The following is a 15,350-nucleotide window of genomic DNA, read 5'->3' on the forward strand; positions in this document are numbered from 1 at the left end:
TTGAAATGCAGTGTGTTATCTGTTATGTGTCGAGATATTGAGAGAAATAAAAAGTAAATGAAAGTAAATGAAAAAGTAAATGCTTCGGTATGTTTGTAGCAGCCCTAGCTTCAGAAGACCCCAAATCTAGAGGCATACTTGTGTGCTGCCTGAGGGAAATCTCTGTATACTCACAGGGAAAACATCTTCCCAGCAATAGTATCACTTTCAGATAAAAGTGAATGAAATCTTTAAAAAAATGAATAAGTAAATAAATAAATAAATACCACTCCAAAGACATTAGAGCTAGATTCTCAGAACTAACATATCTGGGTTCTCAGAACTAACGTATCTAATGACTAACCTTCTTGCTCAAGAAATTGTGAATTCTCATGCGTCATGACTTTGATGCCTATCAAGAAAGCTACCCATCACCAGATTTCCCAATCCCAGGGAGTGCTGGTACTCTGTCTACAATTGCTCAAAGTGAAATGAGGCCTATTAACTCATTTTTTTTTTCTATTTCCCACCATGCTTTTTCCAATCCATGATAAATCTTTGTAACACTAACTCCAAGTATATCTTGATTTCTCTTTTTCATTACAACCCCCAGAATCTAATTTAATATAACCCAGACTAAGACTTCAGCAAGCACATTTATCTTTTATAAATACTTCTCTCCAGCAGCAAAGTTATCTTTTAAATGTAGAGCAAGTAACATCTATCATCTGCTTAAATTTTCTGAGAGCTAGAGACAGTCATATCTAAAAAATCACCACCTTATCCCACCCTCTCTCATTCAAAAATGCACCAGCCTCACTGGCTCCATTTCTGAGGTAGGAAACTGTCCGCTTCCTACCGCTTCCTCTTTCTTATGCTCCCTCTACCATTCAGAATCTATCTTTATCCACTGGATCACTGTCTAATCTCCTCTAATCTAATCTAATCTTTCTCAATCAAAATAGCTATTTTGAACCCTGAATGCTGATCTAAGAATTTCTCAGATGCCCCATTAGAGCCACACTTAAATTTTTCTACATTCTTGACCCTTATTACTGTCTGTCTTTGTCTTCAACCCAGTCTAATCTTGTTTCTTTACCCCACCAATATTTTAAATCAACTTCTTGAATCAGAGCTCCTAATATAGGCTTAATGTGGACTTGAAAGATAGTTTTTGCACTTTAAAAAAGCCTGAAGTACAGAGTGCATCACCATCAGAAAAATCAATTTGCTCTTTGTATGTAAATCTTTTAAAATATCAGATACAGTATCTTTGGCAATGAAAAGATTTTAAAGCACTAATCTAGGTTAATGACGTCTCAAACACGCAAGAATGTAAAATATAGTTTCTGTGCTTATATGTGCTTTGTTTCAGCTTACCAAACCATTTGTATAAGCTTGAAGAATATATTTCTGATAAAAAGATTTTCTTCTAGTTGAATAAAAAATTAATACACATTTTATATGACAAGATGGATTTACATTAAGTATTATCTTTTTATACTGTCTCCTAAATTCTATAAAGCATCTCCCCTATTCACTTGTTTTGTGTCAGTTTATCATTATTATTTGTTTGAAATTCTATATATACATGTTGACACGTATAAATCAAAAGAGAAACAATTCAATTCAGTTTAATAATAGATTGCCAAAAATCCATACCACATATTCTCAAAATCACAAACGTCATACCCATGGCCAGAGGACGCTGTTTGTCAGACACAATCCTGCAAGCAAATAGCAATGATATCATCAAAACAGCATTATTATTAGCTATAGAGAATGCTTGCTAGGTTCAGGGGTAATTTTCTTTTTTTTTCCCTGTGCATCCATTAGACTAAGAATCTTTAGCCAGTTGACAGAATTCAGTCTGGTTGAATTAATTACAGCTCTTCACATTTCCCCATATTTTGCCCTTTGCCAACCAACTTTAAAACTTCTTGCACTTCTCAAGGAGGAAGCATTTATGGCCCAAACTCTCTGCTCCGGTCTTTGCTGGAAAAAAGTGAACAGCACTACCTTTCCTACTTCTCATTTTTCATTCTGTGGGGCAGTTGTCTCAGATGTCTTCCTTTTGTCCCCATGAGATTCGTTCTCTACCTTTCTCTCCCTTGCTCTCTGCCTTGGGAAGCTGACTTGAATGGACTTCATCAGGGGACTCTCTCGCCTCTGGCTACCGATGGGGTTCTGCCAACGCTGTGCTCCAGAGTGAGAAAGGAAAGTGACGTCAAGGTCTTCAGCCCCAGGTTTCCTCCCTGAAGAGTTTCCCATGCTGACTAGGTCTCTAGGCAAAGCAGTCCCCTCTACAGGCCTCTCCTCTTTCTACCCTTGCTCCCCTTGGGTGTGGGGGTGGTAAGAGACCTGAAGCTGTATACTTTGGGGTGCCTTGTACCCTGCCCACATTTTAAAGAGCCACTTTATTCAACCTTACTTGTTCTAATTGGAGAGTGCCATCTCTTTTCTGTTGGAAATCTAAATTTTACCCTCAGTATTCAAAAGTTGAAATAAATGAAAAAATAACTTTCTAAAAATATATATAAAGAATGAAGATCTCTGTACTTTGTATAGGTCAAACCAAATATTAATTTTAAAAAGAAATCATAATGCATAATGTCATATATTAGTAGTTTGGAAAATAAACTAAACTAAAATAAAAGTAATCAACCTTTGAACATTTTCAAAAGTAAAAAAAGCAAAGCTACATTTAAATGGATATTTAAACAAATCCTATGCTTATCCTTTATTTCCTTGTTCTGGAACTTGAATAATAAACAAATATGACCAATATTGTCACCTAAAAATGACTCAGTGTATTAAAATTCAGCATTTGGACAGTATTTTATGACTCTTTTGTAAAAAGTGAGATAACTCCACCTGTATCAACCTGATAAAATTACATACTCTTCTCTGAAAAGTTTACTACTAGGAAAATGAAAACAAATTTACCAATTCTTAAAGGGTAATGATGTTTTTAAATAAAAAATATTTCAACTGATATTATGAGTAGATTCATTAAAGACATATAAAGGAAGTAAAGTGAAATTTTTTTGGTATTTTGTCTAAGGGGTAAGGCTATGATAAGATGGTTTAAGAATTTCATGGAATAAACAAAACATGTATTAGTACTCTTCCAAAATGGAACAGGCAGTTTCCAATATCTCTGATAACTTATAAGTTTATACTTTCAGCCCATATCTTTCTTAAGTTCTAGACTTCATTTCCTATCTTGCACAAAAGTTGCATCCCCCTCATGCCCCCATCACAAGTAGAATCATCATCCACGCAGCTTTCAAGCCCAAAATTTAGAATGGGGCATGCTTTAAAAAGAGTATCCTTTCTTGCTTTCATCAAATCAATAATAAAATACTGTGATTTTTGAAAATAACCTTTTCCCTATCTTTGATTTTAATCTCTAATTCCACTAACCTATTCCAAGCCTGTATTTTTTTTTTTTTTGGCCTGAAGTTTCCTTATCTCCCCCAAATCATTTTTAATGCTTTCAGCCCACTCTCTACATACAGCCATAGTGATTTTTTTAAGGTAAAATTTTGATTATTTCATTGCCCCACTAAGATCCTTCAATGGCTCATCAGTCTCATTGCACGCCACCTCATAACTTTTGCCTTTGTCATCCTCTTTGCTTACATTCTATCCACAACACTCTTACAAAGCTGTTTCTTGCACTCAGCTCAGAGTCTTTGCATATATTGTTCCCACTGTGTGAAATTCTCACTCCCCACCTTGTAGGACTTAGTTAAAATGTGATTTCTTTAAGGATACCCTCTCTGAATCCCCAGACTAATTAAGATTGTCCCATAATTTTCTCTTGGCATTCTTCTACATTTTCTTTGCAGTATATTTTAATGTTATAATTAAACACTTATAAGTGAAACTACTTTTTTTTTCCGTCCTTACAACTCTCCCAAGTCCATCAGAGAAGCAGGGACCTGGTCATTTCTATTGCTCTTTCAGTTCACCATTTTCCCTGAAAGTGCTCATCCACCTTCTAGCTTTAATCCATGGTACCTATCTCAGGTGAGAATAATACCTAGACATGTTAAAATAATGAGGAATGGAAGGGAAAGACATGAAGAACTAATTTTTCTTCATGAGCACCTTGATGGAGAGAGAACTGAAAAATCATACTTCTCTGTTTATACTTAAGCCTCACAGCTTCAGACAGGTCATATTTGTCCAGAGGAAAAGGAATGTTGTCTTTCTTTGTTATTGTTTTGTCGCCAAGTTATGTCCGATACTTTTGCAACCCCTTGAGCTGTAACACACCAGACTCCTCTTTCCACAGGATTCTCCAGGTAGGAATACTAGAGTGGGTTGCCATTTCCTTCTCCAGGGGATCTTCCTGACCTGGCGATCCAACGTGCATCTCCTGCATTGGCAGGCAGATTCTTTACTGCTGAGCCAACAGGGAAATACTACCCCTCATCAAGAACTGGCAAAAACATCAGTTCTTTAAGGGTCAGTTTTAGATCTGATCCTTAAAAATCTTTGAGGGTCGGTTTTAGATCCCTACTACATCCCTAAAAGCCCTGCTCTCTCTGGAATTTTGATCCCTCTAGTCCTCTGCCACCTTGTGCCTTTAATACATTTAACTCAACTTTGCTAGTGATCTTCTGAAAGAGCACTGGCCTGCTGCTAAGTATTTCATCCTGCATCACTTCCATGACATGAAGCATCACTTGACAATGACCTCACAATTTAGGTATTTGACTCTATTATTGTGTTTTTTTAAAATAAGTTTTTTTGAATTTGTATTATAATTATATGTTTTGGAAAACTATAAAAAGAGCACATACTGGAGAGACATGCTTGTTTATACCCCTGCTCTCATCTACTTCCTCGATGCACTTAATTAGAATTTTACTTTTGTTGTATTAATTTCCTACATGGGTTGAGATTTATTTCTAAACTTAATGTCATTCTATTCATAAATCAACACTATACTGCTTCAGTGTTGAGCCTTTCTGGTGCATTTTAGCTTATAAGGATAAGCCTCTGTTATTCATGCCTCTTTGTCTCAGATTCCCAAACCACTCTTATTTTTCCAAAAAAAAACTTTAAAATCAGGTTTTACACTTCAATAATTCTATTGGTATTTTCATTATCACACTAAAATTACACATTAACTTAAGGAGAATTGATATATTGGTGGTGTTAGGTCTTCCTATTCAATAATAGGAGATATATCCTTCCAAATTGTTCAAGCCAGTTTTTGTGACATTCAAGTGTGTTTTGCTTTATTTTAAAATTATTATTTATCTTGATACTCACAGGTAGTTGTAAAAATATTAATAGTACAAAGCATGCTGTGTACCCTCATCCAGCATCAGTAAATGGTGAAATCTTATATAACCATAATTATAATATTAAAACTAGGAAACTGACATTGGCTCATTGCTGTTAACCAAACTATAGACCTTAATTTATTTTCACTTTTCAGTTAATAAATGTTAAATTTTTAAACTGAATTTGTGTGTGTGTGTAGTTCAATGTATCTGTTATTTTTTTATATTCTGTTACCTTACTAAACACCTAGCTGAATGTATTGGCTATTATTTCTAATACAGTGTAAAAAAGAACTGGTAATATTGCTCTTAGAAGTTCTATTGTGGCTGGATAGATAAGTACTGGAGTTCAAATCTCACCAAAAGTGAAGGATCTTATTTTTAACATACCTTTCTTTCAATTAAATCCTCCTGAAAGACTATACCCTAGTATCATTCTTAGAATTGATAAGGTCTTTAAAAAACTTATGTGGAGAAGGAAATGGCAACACACTCCAAGATTCTTGCCTGGAGAATCCCACGGACAGAGGAGCCTGGTGAGCTGTAGTCCATGGGGTCACAAAGTCATACATGACTGAGCAACTGATACTACTACTTTAAAAACTTAAACCTATCGTCAAATCAGCTAAGTTTTTGCTTGGTTTACAGGTAACTGTTCCTATCTACCTTTCTTAATAAAGCTATTGTAAAATATTTCTGGAGTTATTAACATTCAGAGTCTCTATTATTTTTTGGTGCATAAAATCTCACATATGGTTAAAAATAAGTACAGGTGTTTTAAGAGACAGAGTCAAGAGAAAAACTGAACTTTAATAATCCTACAGAAAATTCAGATACTAGATACCTGACAGATATTTTAAATCTAGGGGACTAATAAGTCCAAGGAAACAAATGACAAGGTAGAGAATATTATCAGAGAACTATATTAAAAAGAAATAAAATTCTATAACATTAAAGTACACTAATTATAGTCAACTCATGGATGAATTTAAAAGCTAATAAGATACAGAGACAGCTAGAATTAGTAACCTAGGGTACATAACTGAAAAAGCAGGTGGAAATATGATTAATACATTGGAGATCAGTGAAAAAACTTAGGGTGAAGCACAGAGCATAAAAACAAATGAAACTGAAAGTAAAAGTGAGAAGATACATGGATATAGCAAAAGGTTAACAATTTGTGTAACTGATTTCCAAAAGGTAAGCAGACTAAGAATGGAGCAGAAGCAGTGAAGAGATAATAGAAAGTATTTTCCAAAACCAATGAAAGGTACTGTGGTAGATAATTGCTTGAGATGGCTATCATTGATTCTTTTTTCCCCTAAGACATGCACGTTACTCCTGATCTCAAGAAGTGGAATCTAATCACCCTCCTTTTGAAACATGACTTTTTGGACAAACAGAATGCAGAAGAACGGCATTCTTGGACTTTCAACCTGGATCAAATGGAGCCTTGCAGTTTACACTTGTAGTTTATGCCTGTGTCTCTTAGAACACTAAAACTTGCGGTGTTCCCTTTTGGAATTCTTGCACTTTGTTAGCAGACGTTTAAGTTACATAGCAAAGCCACTTGGCAACAGCCCTACCTAGGCTCCTAGCAAAACTCAGCCTAAATTATCAGCCATCTGGGAAATCTAGCCCAGTCATGCTATCAGATAACTCAAATGTTATACGTCATCTGAGCACCAACTCCAGAGAAACCTCAAGCAAGAACTATTCTGTTGAGCCCAGTCAACTCACAGAACCATGAAATATGAGGAAAAAAATGTTGCTAAGTGATTAAATTTGGGATGGTTTGTTACTGCTGTGGGCTGACTTCCCTTCAAAATCTATATGCTGAAATTCTACCCCCCAGTACTTTAGAATGTCATCAAATTAGAGACAGGGTTTTACAGAGATAATTAAGTTAAAAATGAGGTCAGTTGGGTAGGCCCTAATCCAATAGGACTGGCATTCTTATAAGAAGAGAGAATCTGGACACAGACATTCACAGAGTGAAGATAATATGAAGACTCAGGGAAAGACAGCATTGAAAGGCATACTTGAAAGTATGAGAAAAAATATATAAATCAAGACTTCTGGGATGCAGCTAAATTTATACTTGGGTAGAAAAGGCATATATATCAATACACAGAAGACATAGGTGAATAAAATAAAAATACTAAAAATGCAGAAGCAAAATGATAGAAATTATAAAGATAAAAAGAAGAATAATTTATTAGCCACATGCACACACATACAAATTTTAATTTAAAATATTCTCACAAATAAATTCTAGGCCCAGGTACATCACAAATAATTTCTTCTAAAGATTTAATTAAAACATAATACATAATAATAAAACCAGATTAATAATGATGCCCAAACCTAACAAGCACATTGATAAGAAGGAAAATTCTAAGGCAAACTTCAAAAAAAAAAAGGTCAACCTTATTCTTGAAAATGGAGCTTCGCAGGTGGTGCAGTGTTAAAGAATCTGCCTGACTGAAGGAAACGTAAAAGACATGGGTTCGATCCCTAGGTCAGGAAAATCCCCTGGAGGAAGAAATGGCAACCCACTCCAGTATTCTTGGGGCTTCCCTTGTGGCTCAGCTGGTAAAATATCCACTTGCAATGCAGGAGACCTGGGTTGATCCCTCGGTTGGGAAGATCCCTGGAGAAGGGAAAGGCTACCCACTCCAGTATTCTGGGCTGAAGAATTCCATGGACTGTATAGTCCATGGGGTCACAAAAAGCCAGACAGAACTGAATGACTTTCACGTTCCAAGGACTCTACAAAAAAAACCTGCAACCTGTCACAGTAATGAACCTTAATCTCCCTCTAGTGATAGCCTTTAGCAATCAATCATGTAAAGATAAAAATAGCTTCAGCTTGCCAGCAGGGAGCATAATTCTTCTGAAGCAACTTTGCAGCCTTGTGGGGTTTGCCTTTACAAACACCTACATTTTATCTCCTTCTTGGAACATATTTCAACTCGCTCAAACCAATGTCTTCAGTACTGGAATTCTCAGGCCCCAAATAAAGCCTTTATCCTTCGCAGTTCTACTGTGGTGAATTTTCTTCTACATTGTATACAAAATCTGAAGTAATCTACCAACTAACTATTAGAAATTAACATGAATGCTGTCACAGGATACAGGATAAAAGCACAAGAATAAATTGCATTTCTTTCAAATCAGTAATAAACAAGTATATTATACTATACTGTTCAGTATATTATACTGCTGCTGCTGCTGCTAAGTTGCTTCAGTCGTGTCCGACTCTGTGCGACCCTACCAGGCTCCCCTGTCCCTGGGATTCTCCAGGCAAGAACACTGGAGTAGGTTGCCATTTCCTTCTCCAATGCATGAAAGTGAAGTCACTGAGTCATGTCCAACTCTCAGCGACCCCATGGACTGCAGCCTACCAGGCTCCTCCATCCACGGGAGTTTTCAGGCAAGAGTACTGGAGTGGGGTGCCATTGCCTTCTCTGGTATATCATACTATGCTATACTAAATATGACAAACAGTTACCTAGGACTGAATCTATTGAAGGAGGTTTAAGACCTTCACTTTGGAAAAGAAAATTATGAAGCCTTATTGGAGAAATACATGAAAATTTAAACAAATGAAGGAATCATACTTCACTGATTTATCAACCGACTCAGTGTGGTAAGTAGAGCAATGCTCCCAAATTGATTCAAAGACATTCCAAACCAAATCTCAGCATCTTTTTTTAATGGACATTGACTAGGTGATTTTAATCACCTAGAAATACAAAGTAATGAGCAAAATTCTCCAAGCCAGGCTTCAACAGTACGTGAACTGTGAACTTCCAGATGTTCAAGCTGGATTTGGGAAAGGCAGAGGAACCAGAGATCAAATTGCCAACATCCGCTGGATCATGGAAAAAGCAAGAGTGTTCCAGAAAAACATCTACTTCTGCTTTATTGACTATGCCAAAGCCTTTGACTGTGTGGATCACTACAAACTGTGGAAAATTATGAAAGAGATGGGAACCCCAGACCACTTGACCTGCCTCCTGAGAAATCTTTATGCAGGTCAGAAAGCAACAGTTAGAACTGGACATAGAACAACAGACTGGTTCCAAATAGGAAAAGGAGTACGTCAAGGCTGTATATTGTCACCCTGCTTATTTAACTTCTATGCAGAGTACATCATGAGAAACACTGGGATGGAAGAAACACTGGGCTGGAAGAAACACAAGCTGGAATCAAGATTGCTGGGAGAAATATCAATAACCTGATATGGAGGTGACACCACCCTTAAGGCAGAAAGTGAAGAAGAACTAAAAAGCCCCTTGAAAGTGAAAGAGGAGAGTAAAAAACGTTGGCTTAAAGCTCAACATTCAGAAAACTAAGATCATGGCATCTGGTCCAATCACTTCATGGGAAATAGATGGGGAAACAGTGGAAACAGTGGCTGACTTTATTTTGGGGGGCTCCAAAATCACTGCAGATGGTGATTACAGCCATGAAATTAAAAGACACTTACTCCTTGGAAGAGAAGTTATGACCAACCTATATAGCATATTCAAAAGCAGAGACATTACTTTGCCAGCAAAGGTCCATCTAGTCAATGCTATGGTTTTTCCAGTGTCATGTATGGATGTGAGAGTTGGACTGTGAAGAAAGCTGAGCTCTGAAGAATTGATGCTTTTGAACTGTGGTGTTGGAGAAGACTCTTGAAAGTCCCTTGGACTGCAAGGAGATCCAACCAGTCCATCCTAAAGAAGATCAGTCCTGGGTGTTCATTGGAAGAACTGATGCTAACGCTGAAACTCCAATACTTTGGCCACCTCATGTGAAGAGTTGACTCATTGGAAAAGACCCTCATGCTGGGAGTGATTGGGGGCAGGAGGAGAAGGGGACAGCAGAGGATGAGATGGCTGGATGGCATCACCAAATCGATGAACATGGGTTTGGGTGGATTCTGGAAGTTGGCGATGGACAGGGAGGCCTGGCATGCTGTGGTTCATGGGGTCTCAGAGAGTCAGACAGAGCAACTGAACTGAACTGAACTGAATGGCTGATGAATAAAAGAAAATATGTTCGATAATATTAGTCCTATGAATAAGGAAATTAAGATTACAATGAAATATCCACAGTAACACAAAAGTAGACTGCTAGAAGAACTTATGCACTTATGCAAATACTTTAAATATTTATTAAAATGCTTAACATACTATGATTCATAAATTCTGTTTATATATGTAGTCAACAGAAATGTATTCATTTTTTCCAAAAGACAAGTAAAACCATGTTCATAGAAATAGTAATTATATTAGCCTAAAGTGGGAACAACATTAACTATAGAAAGAATAAATTTCAGTATATTTACTCAATGGACTAGTATAAAACCATTCTGTACAATATGGTAACTATTACCCACATGTGCCTACTTAAATTTAAGTCAGTTAAAATTAAATAAAATTAGAGTTCAGTGCTTCATTCACACTGACCACGTTTCAAATGCACGATAGCACATGTGGCCAGAGGCTATAATGAACATTAGAGATACAGAACATTTCCATCATTTTAGAAAATCTGAATGGATAGCACTGCGATAGAGAAATAAAGGTGAATTTCTGCTATTTGCAACTATATGAATGACTCATAAGCCCGTCTTAAGTAACGAGATGCAGACACAAATAACTATATGCTGTATCCTCCTGTTTCTGCATAAACTTCAAAAATAGGACAAATTAACCTATTCATTGCAGAAGTCAAGAGAGTGGTAATCTTAGGGATTAAGGATTTAGATAAGAAAGGAGGTGGAGGCAAAGTTTTTGAAATAGTTGAATTATCTGTTTCTTCAGCTGGACTCTGGTTACATAGATGTCTTCACTTTGTAAAAATCTATCAATCTATACTGGCAATTTAGCACGGTCTTCTGAAAATGTATTATGCTTCAATAAAATATCTGTAAAAATGGTATCAATATTTCCTGCATATATCCATATACAAATTGTTTATAACTGTAAAATAGTTTTTTGATGATGAAATAATGAGCTAATGTTTTCTTTCCTTGAGGATCTTTTGTTTGGCTAGTTTTCAGGAGATGAATGCTACCGATGAGAAATTTGATTCAAAACATTTTTGAGTTCTCTCTTTTTTTTAGATGACAAAAGGACTTTTTCTTCATTTTTAAATCCAATAATTTTACCACAATATATCTCAATGTTGAGATACTAGATACTCTTTAAGAACTGACAGCAAGGCAAATAACTAGATATACTTTGATAAAAGGTCTGATGACTGGCATCAAGCACCTTAAACTTCATATGTTATACTACTTGGATTTAACTACATAGATTTAACCACTTACATTAGCTGGCATACTTAATTAATTAATACTAGAACTAAGACTAATACTAAGCTGAGCATAAGGTTGAAAAACTAAAATGAAATAATAATATCTCTAGTCTCCCCACCTATTAGGCAGCCAGCAAGTTTTCCTTCTTTTGATCTTTACCCTGTTTACTTCTCCAATTTTTGTCAGTTGTCTGTGCACACTGGATCTCCTTTTCCTACCTTCTATATTTGTCTCTTCTCACTAATACATTTCTTACTCTTTTTTTATATTCTCCACCCTCTGCCTTCTAGGCCACATTTTTGTTTTTGTTCAGTGGCTCAGTCGTGTCCGACTCTCTGCAACCCCATGGACTGCAGCATGCCAGGCCTCCCTATCCTTCACTGTCTCCCATAGCTTGCTCAAACTCATGTCCATTGATCGGTGATGCCATCCAACCATCTCATCCTCTGTCGTCCCCTTCTCCTCCTGCCCTCAATCTTTCCCAGCATCAGGGTCTTTTCCAATGAGTCAGCTCTTGGCATCCTCTGCCTTTTCTAAATCCAGCTTATATATCTGGAAGTTCTTGGTTCATATACTATTGAAGTCCAGCTTGAAGGATTTTGAGAATTACCTTGCTCCAGGTGAAATGAGCACAACTGTATCAGAGTTGGAATATTCTTTGGCATTGCCTTTCTTTTGGGATAGGAATGAAAACTGACCTTTTCCAATCCTGTGACCACTGCTCAGTTTTCCAAATTTGTTGATATATTGAGTGCAGAACTTCTACAGCATCATCTTTTAAGATTTGAAATAGCTGCAATTCCATCACCTCCATTAGATTTGTTTGCAGTAATGCTTCCTAAGGCCCACTTGACTTCACACTCCAGGATGTCTGGCTCTGGGTGAGTGACCATACCATCATGGTTACTTGGGTCATTAAGACTTTTTTTTTTTTAATGTTCTTTTATGTATTCTTGTCACCTCTTCTTAATATCTTTTGTTTCTAATAGGTCCATATTGTTTTTGTCCTTTATTGTGCCTATCTTTGCATGAAATGTTCCCTTGGTATTTCCAATTTTCTTGAAGAGACCTCTAGTCTTTCCCATTCAACTGTTTTCTTCTATTTTCTCTGCACAGTTCACTTAAGAAGGCTTTCTTATCTCTCCTTGCTATTCTCTGGAGCTCTGCATTCAGTTAACATATAGCTATGCTTATATTTTTATTGGATTCATGGTAACATTGTTCTGGAGCATTTTCACTGTCTATAGCAAAGTAATGCTTAATAATTTTAATTTATTTTACCATAATTATTTGGTATGTAGGAAGGAACTCTTCCTTTTTTATCCATTTTTACTTAACCATATTTGAATGAGATGCATTTTCTTAAACTAGAGGCAGAAAGTTATGGGAATGGAACATGCAACAGGTTTCCAAGCTTCAAAACTGAAGAGATCTTCTCTGTTTATATAGAGGAGGGGTTTTAATATAGTCCCTATGTGTGGTTACACCGTCTCCATTCCTGCAAACCTGGCCTGCTTGAAAAGAACTTCTATTGCCAGCTCTGAGCTTCTGAGATCTCTTCATATTTCTTGCTTTCCAAGGTTATGTATTCATTTATAGAAGGTACATTTTGCTGGCACTTTTTGAGATCTGCTGTCTGGACCTCGAAGGCATTTTGCAAAGCTTTTCTCCCATTCTTTCCAAAAATAATCTGCTCTGACTTATCTACCTAGGTCTTACTCCCAGAACTTTCATCTTAAGGTGGAACTCTCACCTTCCAAGAAACAGTAATATATGCTGGAGATATTGAGATCTGTCAATTCCAAGACTCTCTCAACATTTTCTGTATCTTTTTGTGATATCTTTGTGAATCTACTATCTGATTCCTTGTTCTACTTCAATTTTGGTAATATTTATATGTAATTACAACTCTTTTTTTGTCCATAACTATACTAAAACAACATTATAAGTGTGCTCATGTGTGTTTGTGTGTGCATATTTATGTGTTTTATTCTTCTTATTGCTTTGTATAGTTATCAGAAGTGAGAAGATTCAGAACCAGACTTCTAGAAAATTACATCATCTTTGTCATCTCACTGCTGAGAATATTTGCTCACTAGTTTCACATGAACTTTAAATAAGGCATGATCAATACTTTAATCATTATCACCAATCTGGGCTTTCTCTTCTTGAATTTCTTATCTCAGTTAATGGATTATCATTCATTTAGTTCCCAGACTAGGTATCTGGACATCAGTTCAGTTCAGTTCAGTCGCTCAGTCGTGTCTGATTCTTTGCGACCCCATGAATTGGAGAAGGCCAGGCCTCCCTGTCCATCACCATCTCCCGGAATTCACTCAAACTCACATCCATCGAGTTGGTGGTGCCATCCAGCCATCTCATCCTCTAACGTCCCCTTCTCCTCCTGCCCCTAATCCCTCCCAGCATCAGAGTCTTTTCCAGAGTCAACTCTTCGCATGAGGTGGCCAAAGTACTGGAGTTTCAGCTTTAGCATCAGTCCTTCCAAAGAACACCCAGGGCTGATATCCTCTAGAATGGACTGGTTGGTTCTTCTTGCAGTCCAAGGGACTCTCAAGAGTCTTCTCCAACACCACAGTTCAAAAGCATCAGTTCTTCGGTGCTCAGCCTTCTTCACAGTCCAACTCTCTCATCCATACATGACTACTAGAAAAACAATAGGCTTGACTAGATGGACCTTTTTTGGCAAAGTAATATCTCTGCTTTTGAATATGATATCGAGGTTGGTCATAACTTTCCTTCCAAGAAGTAAGCGTCTTTAATTTAATGGCTGCAATCACCATCTGCAGCGGTTTTGGAGCCCCCCAAAATGAAGTATGACACTGTTTCCACTGTTTCCCCATCTGTCTGCCATGAAGTGATGGGACCGGATGCCGTGATCTTAGTTTTCTGAATGTTGAGCTTTAAGCCAACTTTTTCACTCTCCTCTTTCACTTTCATCAAGAAGCTTTTCAGTTCCTCTTCATTTTCTGCCATAAGGGTGGTGTCATCTGCATATTTCTCCCGGCAATCTTGATTTCAGCTTGTGCTTCTTCCAGCCCAGCGTTTCTCATGATGTACTCTGCATAGAAGTTAAATAAGCAGGGTGACAATATACAGCCTTGATGTACTCCTTTTCCTATTTGGAACCAGTCTATTGTTCCATGTCCAGTTCTAACTGTTGCTTCCTGACCTGCATATAGGTTTCTCAAGGGGCAGGTCAAGTGGTCTGGTATTCCCATCTCTTTCAGAAGTTTCCACAGTTTACTGTGATCTACACAGTCAAAGGCTTTGGCATAGTCAATAAAGTAGAAATAGATGTTTTTCTGGAACTCTCTTGCTTTTTCCATGATCCAGCAGATGTTGGCAATTTGATCTCTGGTTCCTCTGCCTTTTCTAAATCCAGCTTGAACATCTGGAAGTTCACGGTTCACATATTGCTGAAGCCTGGCTTGGAGAATTTTGAGCATTACTTTACTAGCAGTAATGTAGTACTACATTTTTCCACATTTTATACCAGGAACATCAAATTAATAACCTTGCCCTTTTATCCAAACTAAATATTTCTCAGTTATGATCTATTCTTTCTCTCTTTAAGTAGAGATAAATTCTAAAATGGTTTCCTAAGTTCTTTTCTTTGTTTCCAGTTTTCCCCCATCAGCTCCAGCACCCAGACTATCTTCAAAGTAATATATCTCAAACACGTATTTGATAACTTTTACTTCTGAAGTCTGCTCTCTTCAATGGCTTTCTGG

General features: G+C 36.9%; 1 protein-coding gene across 1 annotated transcript in view; it reads right to left on the minus strand.

Annotated features, from left to right (window-relative positions):
- SLCO6A1 (solute carrier organic anion transporter family member 6A1) overlaps nt 1-15,350 on the minus strand; it is a 98,077-nt gene that overhangs the window by 3,966 nt on the left and 78,761 nt on the right. The window contains 1 exon segment of the mRNA XM_068981131.1: nt 1,642-1,706. Coding sequence (XP_068837232.1) covers nt 1,642-1,706 — 65 coding nt within the window.

The sequence above is a fragment of the Capricornis sumatraensis genome, chromosome 9 (genome assembly GCF_032405125.1).
Source record: "Capricornis sumatraensis isolate serow.1 chromosome 9, serow.2, whole genome shotgun sequence".
NCBI lineage: Eukaryota > Metazoa > Chordata > Mammalia > Artiodactyla > Bovidae > Capricornis > Capricornis sumatraensis.